Here is a 23,794-nt window from a genome sequence, read left to right on the forward strand (position 1 = left end):
AAGTCATGCAAATGGTGATAGAAAGGTAGTAGCTAATATGATTTCTTGCAAGTCATGAATGTTAAGACCTATGCAAAATCAAGCTTCCATCATTTTTATAACACTGTATAAAGATGAAAGCTTGATATATTATGAGAAACATAACAGCTGGATACAATGGGAATATGTTACTAAAGGAGAGGAAATGAGATCAAGGATGAATGTGTACCAAACAAAGGTAGATTGAATACAAAAGTGAATGACAAAAAACAAAACAAAACCTAGTACAATTTCAGAAAAGGATATATATGATAAACTGTTGGGCTACTACTTATTTAAGGAACTGTTGTGTCTTTTTACTTTTGTTGCTACTTCAGGGCCAAAAGAATTTTGAACTTTATTTTTAAATCACAAATATCTGGAGTTTTATTTTGTTTACTAAGAAGCAGACAGTTATTGATTAATCACCACAATCTGTCAGGAAGAAGCTGTTGCCCAGAATGAAAAATAAGATAGGACAGAGGAAATGAATTTAAAATGAAAAACTGATGTTCTAATTGTAAACTCCGTGCTCACCATTCAAAACCTATTGAAATCAATAGGTTTCTGTACACATGATTCTGTGTTTGCTTTGTAGTCTTTCATTTGGTATTCCATCTCATTGCTTTCAAAATCTTTTTCCTATTGTAAAGTATATTAGTATAAGTTTGTGAAAGTAAGAGGTAGATATAGGAATATTACTTATGTAATTTATTCATCTATATGATTGACATATATGAAAGAGGAGACATGTGTCTTTTCATGATTCCTAGATAATCCATGTTAATATCATTTCCTTGCTGGCCAGATGCAAGTGGATAATATAGATTTTAAATTATCTTACTATAAACAAAAAATGAACCACTTTTTCATACCTTACAGTATAAAAACAGTGTAAAACTAGTTTTCAGACTATGTTTCTGTTTCATCTCTTGGTAAGGCCACACTTGGAATCCAGTTTTGGTCACCACGATGTAAAAAAGATGTTGAGACTCTAGAAAGAGTACAGAGAAGAACAACAAAGATGATTAGGGGACTGGAGGCTAAAACATATAAGGAACGGTTGCTGGAATTGGGTATGTCTAGTTCAATGAAGAGAAGGATGAGGGCTGACATGATAGCAGTGTTCCAATATCTCAGGGGTTGCCACAAAGAAGAGGGAGTCAAGCTATTCTCCAAAGCACCTGAAGGCAGGACAAGAAGCAACGGATGGAAACTAACCAAGGAGGGAAGCAACCTAGAACTAAGGAGAAACTTCCTGACAGTTAGAACAATTAAGTAGTGGAACAACCTGCCTCCAGAAGCTGTGAATGCTCTAACACTGGAAGTTTTTAAGAAGAGCCATTTGTCTGAAATGGTATAGGATTTCCTGCCTGAGCAGGGGGTTGGACTAGATGACCTCCAAGGTCCCTTTCAACTTTATTATTATTATTATTATTATTATTATTATTATTATTATTATTATTATTATTGTTGTTGTTGTTGTTGTTGTTGTTGTTGTTGTTGTTGTTGTTGTTACCTTAAAAAGCTTGCACCCATAGCTGAGTGTTGTCTTGAGAATCCTTAAAAATGCTAAATCTGCCCACTTTTTTGTAATTTTCTACAATTTATTTATTTATTGTTATTTTTTTATTTGCATCACACCATTGTTATTTTTACAGATAATAACAACAATAAAACAACAATGCTTCTCATCTAGTATTGGAGTGAAACATGGCAAGAAATGTATTAAGTGGTTACCATGCAAGGGATTCACACCTAGCCATCTTCCAATGGCACTGACTGGAATACTATTATGGTTCTTTTTAAGGACTGTCCTCCTCTCTTTCAGGAAGAGGCTTACCAGTATCTAACCATGCAAATCTATTTAAAGAGAAATAGGAATTTGATGTAGGGGATAGATGTTGTAATTGGCTTTTTTCCCTGACCTCTTCTCCCTCTTAAAATATTTATGCACATCCTTATCATCACAAAGTCCACGGAGGTGGGAACTCTCATTTTTCTACTCAATAAACAATTTCCCAGAGGAGTAGCTAGTGCAGAAGAGCTGGCCAACTTTCTGTGTCTGTTATTGTGATGAAACAGAACATAGACATGTGTTTTAAATGCTGAAGGTAGAAGATAAGACTAAAATTGTTTAGCTTCCTAAAAGGGAAAACTAGATTTCTAGGTTATTGCAGGGGAAAAAAAAGATATACAGTAGTCCCAGAACAGAACAATATATGGAGTCTTCTCTTTCTCTTTTATTCAGTCTGTCTTGATCATATTCCATAAGGCAGCACTATGTTCTCAAATGTTCATTACAACTTCCTGTATCTAAAGGCTTGGTCAACTGTTCAGGGATGATGGAGAGTAAAACCCTAAAACACATCTGGGAATCCCAGATTAAGGAAGCTTTCCTATTGCTTTTAAATTTGCCCTTAATAAGAAATCTATTTTAGGGATCATAGTCTGTGCCAAAATTTGTCTAAGTAAATATAAATATATAAGTGTGTATTTTGAATGCCATCTTTTTAGATTTTGTAATAAAGAAAATTAAAGATCTCTAGGATTTGAAGAATAATTTTCTGTCTTATTCAGTTCCCTGTAGTCTGAGTTGATTAACTGAAATTATTCTTCAGATGCCCCATTTTTTTAAAGGTTAGGTGATGACTGGCAGCAGAGCCTTTTTAATGATGGTACCTGAGGAAGGATACCTCCACCCAAAACATATGATCATATTCTCCAGGCAAGTTTATTCTTTGAAACAAGACTTATATTTATGTATGTGCAAATGGGTTCTTTTTCTGAGCTCAGCTGCCTTAAATTGTTTTAACTGCTTCTAAAATATTTTGGAAACAATTTGACTGAAATAAAGCAAATACATAAATGAATAGAAAAGTCGTAATTCAGTGAATAAACTAAATAAAAACATCATTATTACATTTATCAATAAATTTTTAGCTTATTCATATCTTAATTACTTTTACATTCAATCTTTACATTCAACCAATGTCCTGTTATTGGTTTTTCCCAATTTTTAGTTTCCCATCAATATTCAAATTTAACATTTGATATTTATAATTTCCAGGTTTTAGGTAACCAAAGTTTCCTTTATCTCAATTCATAACAAAATCTAATATTCAAAATGCACATCTTATCTATTTGGGTATAATCTTGTTCTATTTCCTAAAAATTATCTATTTCCCCCCATCTTACATCATCTAATTAATAATACAGTTTCCCCTTTAATAAATCAAAGCCCATTTTATATATATTGTCTGAGTTAATCAATAAATCAAACATATTCATAATTTTTTTTCTTTTAGGTCCAGTTTTTAAGTATTAAACAAATAGCATCCTTATTTTCAACTAATTTCCAAATGTTTTAAATTTAATGACCAAAATTTCCCTTATCTCAACTTCTCCCTTTCATCCTCTAATTCATGGGTCGGCAACCCGCGGCTCCGGAGCTGCATGCGGCTCTTTGAGCCGTCTCCTGCGGCTCCCAGTCGCCCGGTGCGTGCGCACCTCTCCGAACGGGCGGAGGTGCGCGCGCACCACTCCGAACGGGAGGAGGTGCGCGCGCACCACTCCGAATGGGAGGAGGTGCGCGTGCACCACTCCAAAGGTTTGGAGAGCTGCGCGTGCACCTCTCGGAACAGGCGGAGGTGCACGCGCACCACTCCAAATGGGAGGAGGTGTGCGTGCACCACTCCAAAGGTTTGGAGAGCTGCGCGCGAATCTCTCGGAACGGGCAGTGGCGGTACCCATTTGGAGACCTGCTGGTGCCGGTTTGGAAAGCTGCCACACCTGCACGCCAGTGGCAATGGGTCTCCGTGGTGACGGGCGCTGGGTTGCGGCACCGCCTTCAGCCTGGGCGCCGCCGGAGCCACCCCCGGGACCTCCAAACTGCCGCCCGAACACCCGTTTGGAGACCTGCTGGTGCCGGTTTAGAAAGCTGCTGCAAGCCGCGGCAGCTTTCTAAACTGGCACCAGCAGGTCTCCAAACCGCACCTCGGCCCGAACACCAGCAGGTCTCCAAACAGGTGTTCGGGTGGAGGTGTGCGCGTGATCCACTGGATCCATGGCAACCCACTCCAGTATCTTTGCCATGAAAACCATATGGACAGTACCAAAAGGCAAAATGATATGACGCTGGAAGATGAGCCCCTCAGGTCGGAAGGCGTCCAATATGCTATTGGGGAAGACCAGAGGGCTAGTACTAGTAGCGCCAGAAAGAATGAAGTGACTGGGCCAAAGCCAAAAGGACGCTCAGCTGTGGATGTATGTGGTGGTGAAAGGAAAGTCTGATGCTGTAAAGATTTCTTCTCCATAGGGACCTGGAATGTAAGATCCATGAATCAAGGAAAGCTGGACGTGGTCAAACAAGAGATGACAAAATTGAACATCGACATCTTAGGAATCAACGAACTAAAATGGACAGGAATGGGTGAATTTAATTCAGATGACTATCAGGTATACTACTGCAGGCAAGAATCCTTTAGAAGAAATGCAGTAGCCTTCATAGTCAATAAAAGAGTAGGAAAAGCAATCCTGGGATACAATCCCCAAAATGACAGAATGATCTCAGTTCGAATCCAAGGCAAACTATTGAATATCACAGTAGTCCAGGTCTATGCCCCAACCACCAGTGCTGAAGAGGATGAAATTGACCGGTTCTATGAAGCCCTACAGCACCTTATAGAACTAACACCAAAAAATGATGTCCTTATCATCATGGGGGATTGGAATGCTAAAGTAGGAAGCCAAAAGATAACTGGAATAACAGGCAAGTTTGGCCTTGGAGTACAAAATGAAGCAGGGCATAGGCTGATAGAATTTTGTCAAGAGAATACGATGGTCATAGCAAACACTCTTTTCCAACAACACATGGACATTGCCAGACGGTCAACACAGAAAACAGATTGACTATGTGTTCTGCAGCCAAAGATGGAGAAGCTCTATACAGTCAGTAAAAACAAGACCAGGAGCTGACTGTGGCTCAGACCACGAGCTTCTCGTTGCAACGTTTAGGCTTAAACTGAAGAAAGTAGGGAAAAGCACTAGGCCACTCAGGTATGAACTATATCCCTGATGAATATACAGTAGAGGTGACAAATAGATTTAAGGAATTAGATCTGATAGACAGAGTGCCTGAAGAACTATGGACAGAGGTTCGCAACATTGTACAAGAGGTAGCAACTAAAACCATCCCAAAGAAAAAGAAATGCAAGAAAGCAAAATGGCTTTCTGAGGAAGCTTTGCAAATAGCTGAGGAAAGGAGGGAAGCGAAAGGCAAGGGAGAAAAAGAAAGATATGTCTAACTGAATGCAGAATTCCAGAGAATAGCTAGAAGAGATAAGAATGCCTTCTTAAATCAACAGTGCAAAGAAATAGAAGAAAACAATAGAATAGGGAGGACTAGAGATCTCTTCAAGAAAATTGGAGAGATGAAGGGAACATTTCATGCAAAAATGGGCATGATAAAGGACCTAAAATGGCAGGGACCTAACAGAGGCAGAAGAGATTAAGAAGAAGTGGCAAAATTACACAGAAGAACTATACAAGAATGTATAGTTACATTGTGATAATCACAATGAGGTGGTCACTGACCTCGAGCCAGACATCCTACAATATGAAGTAAAGTGGGCCTTAGAAAAGCTGAGCAACAACAAAGCTAGTGGAGGTGACAGTATTCCAGCTGAGCTATTCAAAATCTTAAAAGATGATGCAGTAAAAGTGCTACACTCAATTTGCCAGCAAATTTGGAAAACTCAACAGTGGCCACAGGATTGGAAAAGATCAGTTTACATTCCAAGTCCAGAGAAAGGCAGTGCCAAAGAATGTTCAAACTATCGCACCATTGCACTCATTTCACATGCTAGTAAAGTTATGCTTAAAATCCTACAAGCTAGACTCCAGCAGTATGTGGATCGAGAACTACCAGAAGTACAGGCAGGATTTTGAAGAGGCAGAGGAACTAAAGATCAAATTGCCAACATATGCTGGATCATGGAGAAAGCTAGGGAGTTCCAGAAAAACATCTACTTCTGCTTCATTGACTATGCTAAAGCCTTTGATTGTGTGGATCACAACAAACTGTGGCAAGTTCTTAAAGAGATGGGAGAAGAAGGAGAGTGCAAAAGTTGGGTTGAAACTTAACATTAAGAAAACCAAGATCATGGCATCCGGCCCTCTCAATTCCTGGCAAATAGATGGGGAAGAAATGGAGGTAGTGACAGATTTTATTTTCCTGGGCTCCAAGATCACCGCAGATGGGGTCTGTATCCAAGAAATTAAAAGACACTTGCTCCTGGTGAGGAAAGCCATGGCAAATCTAGACAGCACACTAAAAAGCAGAGACATCACCCTGCCAACAAAAGTACGTATAGTCAGGGCTATGGTCTTCCCAGTTGCAATGTATCACAGTGAAAGTTGGACCATAAGAAAGGCTGAGCACCAAAGAATTGAAGCCTTTGAACTATGGTACTGGAGAAGACTCCTGCGAGTCCCTTGGGCTACAAGGCGATCAAACAGGTCAGTCCTAGAAGAAATCAACCCTGACTGCTCTTTAGAAGGCCAGATCCTGAAGTTGAAACTCAAATACTTTGGCCACCTAATGAGAAGGAAGGAGTAATTGGAGAAGAGCCTAATGCTGGGAAAGATTGAGGGCAATAGAAGAAGGGGATGACAGAGAATGAGGTGGCTGGATGGAGTCACTGAAACAGTAGGCGTGAGCTTAAATGGACTCCATAAGATGGTAGAGGACAGGAAGGCCTGGAGGAATGTTGTCCATGGGGTCGCGATGGGTCGGACATGACTTCACAGCTAACAACAACAACAACAACAACAACAATTCATAAGGAGATCCTGTGAAGGATGACGATGACAGCCAAGGAAGCTAAGGTGGTGTTCATGAGAGCTGAAAAAAATGATTTGATTGCCTGGTTTCTTAGCAGTTGAAAATTTGGGACAGATAACTGGATGACAGAGAGAATATGACAGAGAGAATATGAGTTTGCTAAGCTTTTTTTAAGAAATGTTTTTCTTCTTCAAAATATTATTTGTGCACGTTACAAATTGCAATTGCAATTTTTGCCTAGTGAGATAGGAAATACTATAGCCATGTTTTTTTTCCAACTTGGCAGCTTTAATATGCATGGATTTCAACTCCCAGAATTTCTAAGCCCAGAATTCCCCAGAATTTCCTAGTCAGCAGTGTCCTTGAATAATTTTCTATCTCACTTTGGGCTATATGTTGATGCCTGCACTTGGAATGTTTCTTTCATTTTTATGAAGTAACAGGACCTATTCTGTCAGTATATTCAAATACATTTGGAAATACTGCTCTTGGTTATGAAAATGAGCATATTCTGCTGAATTCAGCAAGCATAAACCTGGTTTGCCTATTGCACTAAGCTATTGTTTTAACCATAGTTTATGGAATAAACCACTATACCCTGTACCCTGGTGCAATGCTTAGTGACTGCTTGCAGCCATTTTAATTTGAACATTGTAGAGGGATAGAACGCACAACTTATTCTTATTCTGTTGCAAAGCTTGGTTCACTGTGTGATCCTTTATAGTCAACCATAGACACAAAATCACTTCGAATTGTTCAGCCTCATGTGAAAATTATCCATATTGTTGTTTGGTCACTCTAAATCTATATTACAAATCAATCGTGAATCATTTCCTTTTCCAAAGGACTTTTGAGAATTGTCTCATTGATAAATATTCCTGAATTTGATCATAAAATGATAAATGTGTTTTTAAAAAAGAAAAAAGTGGAATTGTAATAATAAGTATAAGAAAAAGTGGATCAAAAGAATCATTGCAACAGAAGGAATATGGGGATTTCTCCAACAGGTGAGACCTTCTCTCTTCCAAAGCTTTGGAAACTCTAACATAGGTTATGGTGAGAAAAATAATGGGATGCCTAGGAGAAATCATGGCCTTAGTTAAGGTCAGGGTTGTCCACAAAGGGATCAATCAAGGCAAGATGTCAGCTGTAATTGCCCAATTGAAGATCTTCCTCTTTTTATGTACATACTGCATGGAAAATGGGGTTTCAAGTACTCTGTATGGTTGTATCTTGATTTTTTTTAATCCCCACTCCTAATTCCTATCCCAGGGGTAGGCAACCTTGGCTCTTTTATGACTTGTGGACTTCAACTCCCACAATTCCTGAGCCAAACTAATTCCCTGTTTTCTCAGAGACACCTTCACTTGGATTAGAGGAACTAATGCCCCACAATGGCCAAGGAAATGGGAAAATACAAAAAAAGCATAGTTCCTTGAAAAACTTTAGCAGGGCTTCATGTTGTACTATCCCAGACCTGAAAAAGTATAATAGAAAACCATCATCATCATCATCATCATCATCATCAAGAAGTTAAATTGCTCCAGGACTTTAGAATTCAAACAAGCATCTGCCATGTAAACATTCCAGACTGAACCATAGTCAATAAGAAAGACAAAAAAGTCTAGCTAATAGACATGACAGTACCTGGGGGCAGCAAACAGAAGAGAAAGAACTGGAGAAGACAACAAAATACAAAGACCTATAAATAGAAATAGAACAACTTTGGCAAAAAAGCATAAATAGTTACAATAGTAATAGGTGCCTTGGGGGCAATTCTGAAACAACTGGAGCACTTGCTGAACATCATCAGCATTGACAAAATCACCATCAGTCAATTGCAAAAGACAGCTTTACTTGGAACAGCTTACATTCTTGGTGATACCTTTAACGTCATCAAACATCAACATTTGCCTATCCCAAGTCATTGGGAAGAACTTGATATGTGGATAAAAATGCCAAATCCAGTCTAAACATGTGGCTGGCTTTGTAATAAACCAATAATAACCTGATTATCATCAGTGTAGAGTGATACCTCTATTCTACTTAGTGTAGACTATTAACAAGAGTGCTTCTTACAAACTAAAGAGCTTGGCCATTTTCTACATTGATGTAGCAAAAGCAGCAAGCCATGAAGCAGCTTACTCTATTATGGTGGCAACAAAGCCCTTCCATTCTATTTTCACAGATGAAAATGGGCACACCCTTGTGCACTTGTAATAAACATATCCTTACACCAGGTTTTTTTTCCTTTTTTTCTTGAACAGCTCCATCTCTTTCTCACATGCTGGTAAAGGCTTTTTCTTTTTTTTGCTTCAGGTATTGATTTATTTTGCAAGCAATGTATCCTGTGCTGATTTAAAAGCAAAGAGATTTGTTCAGTTAAGGATGCATACTAGAAAAATGTAATTGGGCCTTATAATGTGCTATTAACAGTTCAAAATTGTCTTTAAAATCAGCTTCAGCAATAGCTGACAAGCAACTGTCTCTTATTTTCTTCCATTTATAAGAGAAGTGGAATTGCAATAAACTTTTTTAAAAAAAAATTTGGGGGGAATATTGTAATTGTTTTCTGTAGATACATCCCACTATGCTTAATCTCTAAATTACCCTAAAATGCATCACCAGCTATGGTTCCAGTGCAAGGATACTACAGTGTAATATTATAACATTTTTGTGTTTTATATTCTGTTTCTGTAGGATTAAATTGCATAATTCTTTCTTTCTTTCTTTCTTTCTTTCTTTCTTTCTTTCTTTCTTTCTTAATATATTTAATTGTAGGGATACCATTAATAACTTTCTAAAAGGCTCAGAACATTAAAAACTATACAGCATTTACGATCTTACTTTATTCTTCTGCATCCTGGAAAGGAATCTCATTGCTGATTAATATAGATTAAAAGATGTGTCAGAAATAACTGGCCTCTCAAAGATTATAATGGCTGTATGCTGAATTGTGATAAGCTCATTTGCCTGATGTATCATTCCTGCCATGGTAAAAAGATGGAAAGACAGAAAAACAGCCTTCTATTCATGTAGAAATTGTGATAATGTTTTGCTGAGCTGAAAAGAGGGCTGACTTTTTGTGATTTGATGAAAGGCAAAAGAAGAATTGGCAGCATGCAGAATGACAGTGATTATATAGTTGTGTTATCTAAGTGTTCAGTAGGTGAACAAAGTAAGGCATTTTCACATTAAATGCCTAATGTATGAATATACCTATAATCATATTATATGTTGTGTCCAGGGTATACAGTATATAGGACTGGTGTTCATATGGATATATTTATATATATGTACACTACAGACAAAATATACATATGTCCCTCATTTGCAGAAATGATCCACCTTTTATTTTTTTTAACGTATTTTTAAATTTTTTAAAACCAGGGATATCTCAAGGGAACCAGCAAAAAAGTTAACATGACAGCCACAACAATGGATATTGTGGTTTTACATATTTGTGCAATGCATGTAAGATACACGTAAAACCCAAGATTTGCTTAGTTTTTCCATGCATTGCATGTGTGATGCTCATAAAAAACAGGCAGCTCTTTGACTGTAGCATGATGACTCCAATCTTGACTTTTCTGACCACATCTTTAGAACCCCAATGAAGACCAAGAAAATGGGGGTTACTTTTCAAAGGGGGAGGAGGTGTGCAAGAATTCCCTCACAGAGCCAAACAGTGGATAGGCACAATATTTTTCTCTAAATGGCCTATTTCAGGAAGAAAAGAAGGCCATCAGAGCAAAGGAAACTGTACATGAGAAGTGAATGAAGGCTGGAAGGAGAATAGTGACGCACAAGAAGTCAGAACAAGGAACTGAGAGTTAAAGTCTAGTAGTAAGACATGGGGTGGGATGTGAAGAGAGAGAAAAAATAGGTTCCTCCAAATTGTTCAGTACCATTTTCCACCCAACCAGCTTCCAGCAAGAGAAAACAAGATGGTACTCATCAAGCAGTCGGAACTATGAAAGATTTCTCACACTAGAAGTTAGCAATTCCCACCAAAAAGTTTTCATCCCACTTTACCTCTAAATCCTACAAATTAACAAGGACATATATTTTATCTTTTTATTACGCTAATTCATTTCCTTTCACGCTGTTCTGTCAAATCACTGTAAGTGTTTATATACAAAGCTCATGTAGATGTGAGACACTTTTTTATGTTAATATTAATGAACCGTGGAGATTCCACCTAACAAATTTGGTTTTCGAATTGACTAAGTGAATCAGAGCATTAGAGTTGTTCACCAGATAAATTGGAAGCAAAGAGGTTTCTTCCTTTAAATTTTTGCAAAATTCAAGAGAAGAGAACAATTCATCATTATACCATGCCACAGAAATCTTGTCTGGGTAATAATGTACTTTTCATTTGTTGCACTGAGGTCTTTTTAAAATCTCTTTTATCATTTTTTTTACAAAAGAAAACTGAACCGCACTTGCTGAATTGCTGGCCTTGAGATGAACTACTACAATGTCTCCATAAAGGAAAATGGGTGTGTCTTTCATCTTTTTCCCCCTTGTCTGCCTTTCTTTCTTCTAGTGTATACCAATTAAAGGCCTGGGATTTGTGCTTGGAGCCTACTCATGCATTTGTAAGACTGGATTCTATAATCCCAAAATATTTTCAATGAACATCTTTCACAGTAAGTGCTTTTGCTTAAGTCTGCAAGAGAGAACACATTAATAATGTAAGATTCCCTTTTATCCTTGTCAGGGTTATGCACCCGACTATAACGTTCTGCAACTCAGGGATTATATAATCACTTAAGAAATTTTAGGCCTGTGGTTTGTCATCTGTGATGCTCTCTACAGTCTGTAAAACATATCCACTTTTGATTTGTAAAAGCTTTGCTCCTGGGCTGTTACAGTTTTCAGAACCAATATAAGGACAGCAGCTATTTTAAAATGCATATTAGTTGCCTTTTTGTTAATTTTACTCCTTCCCCTATATCAGTGTTTTTCAACCTCAGCAATTTTAAGATGGGTGGACTTCAACTGCCAGAATTTCCCAGCCAGCATCCTGGAAGTGGAAATCCACTCATCTTGAAATTGTTGTGGTTGAAAAATACTGTATTTCTCTATATAACAGCTGTATGAAATGTTTAAATGTATGCTTGGTCTACAATCTATAGAAATTACCACTCGTATTCCCAAATTCATGGATGTCTTTTAATCTGTTAAACTTATCTTTTCTTATATGTTTCTCTGAAAAGGGAAGCTTGCTCAGTCTCCCTCAAGCTAGTAGAATGAATAATTTAATCTGATCAGACAATCACGAGTGGTGTACAGAATTAAATGTAGCAAGAATCTTCCTTGTACTTTTTCATATTTGTACATAAATTATGCTCAGTTTACTCTTGGAGGCATCTACAGCAATGGCTACCTTTTTCAAAATTGTAAGCGTAAGTCCTTCTCCCTTTGAAAGTATGTTGTATCTTAAAATGTTAAGAGGTTGCAATCACTTGATTACCCCTATCACTTTAAAATTAGTGCATGTTGTTAACAATGCCCGTTTATTCTCATGATATATACTGCTCAAAAAATAAAGGGAACACAAGATAAGACATCCTACTATTAAATACAGTACATTGTGTTGTTTAAGTGTTCCCTTTATTTTTTTGAGCAGTATATAATTCTACCCCCCAAAAAGTTGTCTTGTTGGCTTCCATGTGTTGGCTTGCAATGGTACTATTAGTACTTCTGAGCTCCCAATATCTCTAGGATCAATGTTTCTAAATTCTATCATAATTTGTCTCTCCAAACAAATGTTTCTTCATGATTTTTGCACAAGAAATGCTAGTAGTTCTTCAGTTCTTTAGTTCTTTAGAGAGCAAATCACATATGTAAGCACAAATCTGCCGCTATAAGTAATACATGAATTTGTTTACAAGTAAATATGAACACATATATCATAGATGTTAAATGTATAGGACTAGCACATCTGGACCACAAACATCCAAACAGCTACTTCTTAGAATTTATCTTGGCTTTCATACAGTAGTCATTTGGATTCTTACAACCCAATTATTGTAACTTTGTATTAGAGGCAGCAGCATCTGAAAGCTTGGAGGAAACCAGTGTCATGGTTTTTCCCTCCAGACCTCTTTCCTCAAATTGTTGTTGTTCAGTCACTAAATTGTGTATAGCTGTTTGTGACCTCATGGACCATACCATACCAGCCCCTCACTAGTTTTCCTGACGTTGCTCCTAATTCGTGGTCATTACATGAATGATACTATCTAACCATGTCATCCTCTGATGTCCCCTTCTTTTGCCTTCAGTCTTTCCCAACATCAGATCTTCTCCAATGATCTTCTTCTCCAACAAGCTAATGTAAAACATGCCTTCAATACAGAAGTTCTGCATTCTCTGGCAACCAATAGGGAATAATGGCCAGTGACATTAACTTGTGAGTGCAGAGAGGAATACAAGAATTGACAGAGAAGAGAACCGAAGCTACAGTATCTCTGTGTTCCAATTAGCCCATCAAGCCTTACAAATGGAAGTGCCAAGCAATATTTCTAATAATGGGGCAGAATAATTACAGAAAAAAATAGCGAACAAATAAAATTAGAAATGAGTTGGCAATATGTTCATAAACCTAGAATTTAAAAAGTATCCATATGCCAAATTCAAACTGGATTAAGCTTATTTTAGACTTGTTTCTTTCAAATTGTATTCACTAAAATTAGCATTCATGGTGACAATAAAAATCCAAAGTAAACATTAAATAAATGCTGGCACATGGATACTCACTTGCAAGAACATTGCACAGAACTTACATAGATTGTTGCTTCTGAGAAACTGGGTTGTTTTTTTTAATCAGGCTCTCAGTCTGCCAAACTGAATATATACTGTATATATATCTTTTCGGAGCCAAAAGGTAAGATAGCTCATATCAAGTGTCAAACCATGAAAGAAAAAGCCACAGGTTTAAAGTCAGTAATGTACCCTGTCACCTCTCTTGCTACATAAAACAAGGCTACTGATATCATTGAAATGAATGTACATTGAGCATTTTATAGTACAGCAATATTCAGTCATGACCGGAAGAGCTATTTTGCAAAGCTTGAGAAAAAGAAAAATGGATTTGGACAGAATAAAAAACAGTGCTTACAGGAGAAAATATCCTTGTCAAGAAAGAGAGAATAAAACATGGTGGCACCAAATAAGGTTGGGTGTAGAGAAATATTGGAGATAAGCAATACAATTTGATTAATAATTATTTAGAAATTGGCCCCCTTAATTTTCAGGGAGATTTAGCAAAACATTTAGGACTAAGAGGAGGAGTGAATGATGGTTATTTGCTAATTGGGCAGCGTTTCTTAATTACAGCTTTAAGTCAGTCCCCAGGTGATTCAGTTGAGAAAGTGGGTTAGATGTGCTGTTTTCTAAAAACATGCATTTTACATTTCTACTTTAGTTCAGAAAGCTATTTGTGCCCAGCTCAAAAAGCAGAATTTGATTTTGCAACCTCCAGTGCTGTGTGAAATTTCCTCAGCACATTAGTTTGAAAAAAGATTGTTTATCTAAAAGCCAGCTCTGCAAACCCAGCAAGGAATCTGAAAGTCAAGCTGTGTTCTTGCTTGCTCACCATCATTAATAATCAAGAGTTTGCCGGCCAAATGCCTCTACCACTTAAAATTTTGCCATCCTTCTGCTTTCTGTAAGGCTGCACAGTTGTAGGTCGAGGCAGAACTGGGAGGTAAAGTGGGCTGCCGAGATGGCAGGGCAGATGGAATTTTGTTTGCAATTCTGTTTCTCAGACTCATGCCAAAAAATAGACAAGTTGTTAATTTTTTGGAACTGCCTCCAAAGGCTCAGAAACCAACCAGTCCCAACTGGAGGTAGTGGGAAACTACCCTGCTTCTGAAACCTTTCAGGCAAAACCTTGGAGCAAAAGGCTTTAAATACTTTTAAAGGGCATTTAAAAATGATACAGATGTTAGCAGATAGATATCAAAATCATGTATGACAAGTAACCAGAATGAAAAGCAGGTAACCTGGATCATGAGCAAATATTTAGAGCATTTGATTTGTAAGCCAATGGCTAACAAGTTGCATGCTAAAGAGGTCTGCCCAAATTGATAGGTGCATATTATTCAGAAGTCATGGTCTTATACTTCATTAATAGACGAGGTCTGTGAATTCAATAACAATAACAATAATAAAGTTAGAAGGAACCTTGGAGATCTTCTAGTAGTCCAACCACTTGCTAGGCAGGAAACCCTATACCATTTCAGACAAATGGTTATCCAGTCTCGTCTTAAAAACTTCCAGTGTTGGAGCATTCAAAACTTCTGGAGGCAAGTTGTTCCACTAATTGATTTTTATAACTGTCAGGAGATTTCTCCTTAGTTCTAGGTTGCTTCTCTCCTTGATTAGTTTCCATCGGCTGCTTCTTGTCCTGCCTTCAGGTGCTTTGGAGAATAGCTTGACTCCTTTTTTGTGCCAACCCCTGAGATATTGGAACACTGCTATCATGTCATCCCTAGTCCTTCTCTTCATTAGACTAGACATTCCCAATTCCAGCAACCTATATATTTTATGTGTTTTAGCCTCCAGTCCCCAATCATCTTTGTTGCTCTTCTCTGTACTCTTTCTAGAGTCTCAGCATCTTTTTTACATTGTGGTGACCAAAACTGGATGTAGTTGTTGGTTGTCTTGTTGAGTTTGAACATCCCATATTTAATCTGTTGCCCTCAAGTTCCATTTTTATAGCAAATTTTATTATTTAAAACTTTGGACAAGGTGTTAACGGTCTGACAATCCTTCTTGTCTTACATAATTTTTGTGTTTTATATACATATATACACTTTATGTACATATCATTTATATACAGTTATAGAATATTCAGTCTTATCAACCACCTTATTCTAGCAATATGTGATATCAGCATCCTGTGTGTTTCTGTTGTGACCTTCCTTTCTGTTCCCACCATGAGTAAAACTTATTCCAGATTTTGTAGTAATCTGACTGATCTTTATTTTTAATTTCCAAAGTTAACTTGTCCATTTCTGTGTACGCCGAAATTTCATTTATCACTTCACTCTCGTCCGGTATTTCACTGTTTTTCCATTTCTGGGTGAACGTCATTCTCACTGCTGTGATGATGTATATCATTATATATAACTCTTCTTTGGTATGCTTCTCTGTTGTTATGCCTATTAGGAAAAATTCTGGTCTATAATCTACACTCCGTCCTGATATTTCTTCTAACCATATCCAAATCCTTTGCCAATACTTTTGCATCTTATTACAGGACCATCAAACATGAAAATAAGTACCTAATTCTTCGGAACACTTCCAACAGCTAGGGGATATTGTCTTGTACATTTTGGCTAATCGTGCTGGGGGGAGATGCCACCGGTAAAACATTTTATATAAATTTTCTTTATAAGCTGAGGCCAGCATTATCTTTTTATTTTTATCCCAGAGAGTTTGCCAAATATCAAAATCTATGCCATGTCCCAAATTTTTAGCCCATATCAGCATTGGTTCTTTAACTTGTTCCTCAAACATTTTGTACCCCAATAGCAAACTATACAATTTTATTATTTGTTTCTCATCTGGCCCTAATAAAATTTTATCCAATGCAGTTTCTTGAATATTATCCCCCACTCTTTATCTTTCCCATATCTTGTTTGTATCTGTAGGTAAGCCCACCATTCCAATTTTATCCCTTGTTGCTCTAGTTCCTGTCTAGATTTCAATTCTCCATTTCATTCATAATATCTTTGTATGTAGTATTGTTTTCCAAATTAAACAAATTTGGGTAGACTATTGCTTCAAGGGTGGACAACCAGACTGGTACTTTAATGTAATTTTGTTTTTTAATTTTATTCCAAATTTTAAGTAACGCTTATCTAATCCGATGGTTTTGAAAATGTTGATATAGCCCTTGCTTCTCATTCCATAGGAATGCGTGCCAGCCTAATTGCAGATCATGGCCTTCTAGAGTTAATAATCTTTTATTCTTTAAAATTATCCATTCTCTAATCCAGGTGAATGCCGCTGCATGATAATATGTTTCCCAGTCTGGTACTCCAAAACCCCCATTTTCTTTAACATCCTGTAGATGTTTCATTTTAATCCTTGGTTTTTTCCCCTTGCCATATAAAATTTAATGTTAATTTGTTCAGGTTCCCAAATTTTTTTTGATCAAGTTGTATAGGAAGAGGAAGAGGATTTTAGGTAGTACATTCATTTTTATGACAGCAATTCTCCCTAACAATGAATGGCTCAAGTTTCCACATCTTTCCAGGTCTTCTTTTATTTGTTTCACTATTTTGTCATAATTGTCTTCTTTGATTGAAGTGCATCTGGCCATAATAGTAATTCCTAGATATTTTATCTTCTTAACTATTTGTATATCCATAATCCTAGCCAAGTTTTCTTTCTCTTTATTCGTCATATTTTTAACAATCATTTTAGTTTTACCCTTGTTTATTTTCAGCCCAGCGGCTTCTCCATATTTATCTAATTCTTCCAACAGTTTCGGTCCCAATTGTTGTGGATCCTCCATAATAAAGACCAAATTGTCTGCAAATGCTTGAAGTTTAAAAATTTCTTTTTTAATTTCTAATCCTTTTATATGTAGTTCATTTCTAATTATCCTCGTTAGGACCTCTAGCATCAGTATAAATAGTAATGGGGATAAAGGGCATCCTTGTCGTGTTCCTTTTTGTATTTGAAATTTCCTGGTTGTTTCCCCATTTATTATTATTTTAGCTTCCTGATTAGTATATATTGCCCTTATTATATTTATAAATTTTTCACCCATATCCATATACCTAAGTTGTTGATATATAAATGGCCACTTAACATTATTAAAGGCCTTCTGGGCATCTAGGAATAATAATGCCATTTTTTGTCCACTATGTATTTCGTAATATTCTAGCGTGTCCAATATTATCCTAATGTTGTGCTTACCGTAGTTTGTCTTTTGGCTAGAAATCCATTCTGGTCCACATGTATAAAATTATTTAAAAATCTTTTTAATCACTCAGGTATAATTGTTGTAAATATCTAATAGTCAGAATTAAGTAAAGATATTGGTCTATAGTTTTGAATTGATGTATGGTCTGTGTTATCTTTTGGAATCAGGACAATATTCACCTCTGACCATGACTGGGGTTTTTGCTTCATACAGGACCGCGTTAAACACATCCAATAAAGGTTGTCCTAAAATGTTTTGTTGTTCCTTATAGATTTCTATCGGGAGGCCGTCAGGACCCGATGCTTTGTTATTTTTTTGTTTATTAATGGCCGTAATCACCTCTGACATCCTAATTTCTTCATTAAACATATTTTTAATTTCCTCCGTAACTTTTGGTAGTGTTGCTTATTTTGAAACATTCCTCCACTTTCTCCTCATTTTCCTGGCTATCTTCCTTATCTAATTTCTCATAAAATTCCTGGGCCTATAATTTTTTTCTCCTCTTCTTGATAGTGTATTCTCCCTTTGTCGTCTCGTAATTTACTAATCCAACTTTTCTCCTTTTCTTTTTTCAATTTTTGTGCAAGCCATCGACCAGGTTTGTTTGCATTTTTGAAAAAGTTCTGTTTTATACATCTTATCTGTTGTGCTAATTTTTCTTTTTCTAAGACGTTAAGTTTACGTTTAATTAAGTCCATTTGTTGTTTTACATTCTTTTTTTGTGGTTCATGTTGGAGTATTGTTTCTAATCTTTTGTATTCCCCTTCTAACATTTTCTGTTGTTGTTTTTTCTCCTTATTCTTTTTAGCCATGTATGCTATAGCTACTCCTCTCATAATTGCCTTAGCTGTGTCCCAATGATTTTGGACAGAGGTGTCTTCGGCTTTATTTTCTTTAAAAAAGAAGTCCAATTCTCTCTCCATCTTTAATCTGAAGTCATCTTCTTTTAATATTGATCTTTATATAGTCCATCTAGATGTTTTTTGGACCCTTTCCAGCTAAATTTCACAGGGTTGTGGTCTGCCCAGGTGGTTGTCTCTATACACACATCTTCGACTTCAGAGTTAATTTCCCTTGACATCCACACCATGTCAATCCTAGACCACGAGCTATGTCGATTAGAGTAGTATGTATACTGTCTAGCCTCACGATTCCTTTCTCTCCATATGTCCTGGATGTTTAGATCTTTGGCCAATTTGAAAAAGGATCTTGGTAGTGTTCTTCTTTTCCTTTTCCTGGTCTTATTACCCTTGTAGTCCAAATTATTATCAATAATAGCATTGAAGTCTCCTAGCACACAGATCTCATTGTAGTCTATATCACATATCTTATTATGTAACGTTTTAAAAAACTGTTCTTGGTTTCCATTTGGGGCATATATTTCTACTATCACTACTTTCCTATGGTTTATTTCTACCTCAACTATCAATATTATACCTTCTCTATCTTTATAAATTTGTTTAGCTACCAATTTCTCATTCACATATAATACCACCCCCCTCTTTTTGTTGATCTAATGATACAAATATATTTCCTAATTTTGGTTGATCTAACAGGTATTTCTGTTGTTCTTTTATATGAACTTCCTGAATTGCAATTATATCTAATTTTTGATGAATAAATTTATTAAAGATTTTCCGTCTTTTCATTGGCGAGTTTAAACCATTAATATTCAGTGACAAAATCCTGCATTCTTCTCCCTTTATTTTACTTATATCTGGGTCTTGTGCTTCTCGTTGTGTGGATCTCTCTTGTTTCTTTGTCTCTGCCTTCATATTTCTCTGTAGTCTCTCCAGATTTATTTCCTCTATCCTCTGTTCCTAGTATCTTCCCTACTATAGCCATCTGTCTTGCATCCCTTTCTCTTATGTCCCCTCCATCTTGGCCTTCTACTTCATCTTCATTGTTAAAGTGGAGCTTATAAAAATCTTCTGCCTTGTCTATCGAGTCTAATCTATACCTTCTATCTTGCCACGTGACTAGAATGCCTTCTGGAGTTAGCCATCTAAAGTTCACATTATATCTAATCAATTTCGATGTCAAAAATTGGTAGCCTTGTCTCAAATCCCTCATTCTTTTAGGTATTTGTTTGAGAATTGTTATTTGTTGTCCTCCATAGTCTAGCGGCTCCTCTCTTGATCTATGTAGTAATTCATCCCGAGTCGATTTTTTAACCAATCTCACATGTACTTCTTTCGGAAGATTATGTCTCCTTGCAGTTAGTTTGGACCCTATATGTCTCATCAATTTCTGCATCTTTTCCTATGCCTAATGCCTTCGACATTAAGTCCACCATCATGTCTGGCAGGTCTTTACCTTTTTCTCCCTTAACATTTTGAAAGCACAGATAGTGGGCGGCTTTCTCTGCTTCCAGGAAGATCACTGTTGTTTCAAGTTCTCTGTTCGCCCGGATTAGTGTTTCACTTAAGTCTTCTACTTTCTTCTCCTCCTTCTCCATTCTTACTTCCATTTCCTGTAATCTTTGCTCTTTTTTTATTAATTGTTGTTGAATCCCCTCAAATTTACCATCAATCGCTTGTATTTTTTCCTTGAGCTCACCAGTATCATTTTTCACTTGAACTATCTCTTTCTTCATCTCTTCATGGTTCTTAGTCATTGCTTATTGCATATTTTGCAGAAGGGTTTTTAAATCTTTAAAGGAATTTGACCTTTCCCTTTGTAGCATGTCATCAATGGACTTCTGACTAGAAGGGCTTGAAGACATCCCTAACTCCTGTGGCACTGCCCTCTTTCCTGCACTGATCTTTGTTAAGTTTGGTATGCTTGTCATATTTAACCAGACTTTTATAAAAATACTCTTTATGGGGTATTTCCACCTTCTTTTCCCCCTCTATCTCCCTCCACCACTACCTCCTTTTCTATTTCCTAATTCGGGGGAGATTTATCAAAATCAACAGCCAGTCCTCTATCTCTAATCTGTTGTGGCTCTTATGATATTAATAAATTCAACCAAACCCCTAAGACATTGCTCAATTAATACCACTCGTTACAAATACTTAATTCCTTTAACCTTAAATAAACCTTTATCAATATATCAATTAAATTATATATATATATATATATATATATATATATATATATATATATATATATATATGGATGTTTGGTCATTCGGGTTTTTCCCGCGTAGAACTAAAGGTGTAGGAGCAACGTTTCGACGAAATACCATCCGTCATCATCAGGCTAGTGGCTTCAGCTTCCTTCTTCTGGGAGAAGAATGTGGCTGTTCAGCTTCCTTCTCCCAGAAGAAGGAAGCTGAAGCCACTAGCCTGATGATGACGGATGGGATTTCGTCGAAACGTTGCTCCTACACCTTTAGTTCTACGCGGGGAAAAACCCGAATGACCAAACACATACAAACACCCGCGAAAACCTCAGAAAACACACACACACACACACACACACACACACACACACACACACACACACACACATATATATATATATATATATATATCTTTAACAATCAAGTGATTAATTCCTTAGCTAATTGATTATTTCAATTCTATCCATTCTAGCAATCAACAATTGCAGCAATATAATTATTTCACGAATATAGCAAGCAGTCAGTCTATATTTATATTTATGTGTCTTTTTATCTATATTTATATATCACCTTTATCTTCCTGTCTCATCAAAGTCACTTTCCTTTTAATTATAAATTTCCAACTCTGAATTTGTAGTTCCTTTTATATCTTTTTCTTCAGCCAATGGCCAGTAATTGTCTCACTATCAAAACTGCAGTCCTAAAGTTGCTGTGTCACTTTCTCCATCTTGGATCTGTTATACTCCCGTGTCTTATAAATCAAAACTTCAAAGTCTGTCCAAACTATTCACTTTCCTTCTACTTATAGTCCATACTCGTTTTCTCAAGAGTTCAGTCTCCAAGACTCAAAAAGTAATCTTTTCCCGTTACCTTTCTATCAGTTCGCCTGATCTCACGGCTAGTTTATGATCTTCTAAATTCCTGGATCCTTCTTCTTGTCGCTCTCGCCTGTCGCCTTATCGCTCATCGCTTCTCTCGCCTCTTGCTCCCTCTCAGTAAGGCTCCCTCTTCTAGCCAGCATCTTTTTCAAAAGCGCTCCCTTTCACTTTTTAAATGTAAAAATCTTGGAATTACTTTTCGTCAGCTCCGTTCCACCGTTGTTCCACTAAGTCGATGCTAGTTCCGTCCCTCTGTCAGATCTTCATGTCGGCCATTACTGGCCTCCTTCTCCACAGTCCGCTTGCATCGGGTTTTTCTCCGGATCCCCAACATGGGCCGCCGCTCATGTAGGTTCTCCGGGACGCCCGCAACTTCGGCTGTCCCTCCAGGACCTCCAATGGCTCCGAGGAGCCCCTGCAGACACTCTGTGAGAGGTTGTGTGATATAGAGAAGCCCTTTCATACAGCTGCCCGCTTTGACAGCTGGCTCTGCCCCCCTAGGTTCCATTTTTGTAGTCCCAAGAAACCCCTTCAACTGCATTACCATTTCATTAAAAACACAAAAGACCCTCCAAATTCATAAAAGCAATAAGGACTCCTCAATTCACCCATGTGTATCACATGAATTTTACATCATCACTCACCTATCAAAGGCCTAATTCCCCCCAATCCTGTAATTGCTTTACTCACTGGGAAATTATCATATATATATTAAGCCCAAAGACTTCCTAAGATTTAAATCAAATCCAGATATGCTGTATATCCACAAACATGACCATATCTGCAATATAACTGAATGCAACATACTGTTAATGTTCAAATGGGATGGGTTGTTTTTTTAAAAAATTCATAACTACATTGTTTGAGAGCAAGAGACAGTGGACAGCTCTCATCCCTTCAGTTCACTGTTATAAGACCTTTCCTATGGGAAAAATTGGTTCATACATTTTCTTCTTTTTCCATCCTCTTCCATCCTCTCTTTTTCCTTTTTTGGATTATATACGTGTGTTTAGTGGATGGCAGAAGCAAAGTAACTCCTCCCTCCCTCTGTCCTTTACACTGCCAGAAGCAAGGAAGCCTTGTTTGAAAAGTACCTAAGAAACCTACCTCCTCTTCATTGGCCTCACAATTGAACCTTTGTCACTTTGGTAGGAAATTGTAGGCATTATTTCTCTCACACATATACATAGATCCTGCCTACAGTACCTTTCAGTATGTTCCTTTTTTGTTGACAAAATTACTACAGTATTACTACATTGCTACAGTATTTTCAACTTCAACAACTTGTGGACTTCAATTCCCAGAATTTCTCAGCTAGCATTGACTGGGGAATTCTGGGAGATGAAGTCCACATTTCTTAAAGTTGCTGAGGTTGAGAATCATTGTAAAATATATTTTTTAACAAATATGTAAGCCAAATTCTTGCAGAGGTCTTTTAGAAATTAGGCCAAAGGGTGCATAAAATTATACTGAAGGCTGCAGTCTGACCCAGCTATTCTTAGATTTATTTTCTCCTAATTTGGGAGACTAGAATTTGCTGCCTACCTATGAAGAACTCCTTGAAACATCAAAGCAGTTCAGAAATTATTTAATTGGCTTATTAAACTCTATGACATTTTGATCAAAATTAACAAAATAAAGAGCAAATAAGATGACCAAAGGCCTGGAGACTAAAACATATGAACAGCTGTAGGACTTGGGTATGGCTAAGTCTAAAGAAAAGAGGAACTAGGGGTGACATGGGGGCTGCCTCAGTATTTGAGGGGCTGCCACAAAGACAAGGGGGTCAAATTACTCTCCAAAGAACCAGAGGGCAGGACAAGAAGCAATGGTTAGAAAATAATCAAAGAGAGAAGCAACCTGGAAGGAGAAACGTCTGAACAGTGAGGAAAATTGGAACAGCTTGCCTTCAGAAATCATGAGCACTCCATTATTGGAGGTTTTTAAGAAGAGACTAGACCAGACATGTCAAACACAATGCCCGTGGGCCAGATCCAGTCCGCCATGTGGTTGCATATGGCCTGCTGACTTGCTCTGAA

The 23,794-nt window shown here is 37.2% G+C and overlaps 1 protein-coding gene across 1 annotated transcript in view; it reads left to right on the top strand.

Annotated features, from left to right (window-relative positions):
• The window catches only part of GPR158 (G protein-coupled receptor 158), a gene marked incomplete at both ends in the record, with an annotated part of 168,655 nt that overhangs the window by 82,264 nt on the left and 62,597 nt on the right, over positions 1 to 23,794 (top strand). The window contains one exon of the mRNA XM_081346271.1: positions 11,412 to 11,514. Coding sequence (XP_081202397.1) covers positions 11,412 to 11,514 — 103 coding nt within the window. The remainder of the gene's footprint in view (positions 1 to 11,411; positions 11,515 to 23,794) is intronic.

Source organism: Vipera berus (genome assembly GCF_964194415.1).
Source record: "Vipera berus genome assembly, chromosome: Z".
NCBI lineage: Eukaryota > Metazoa > Chordata > Lepidosauria > Squamata > Viperidae > Vipera > Vipera berus.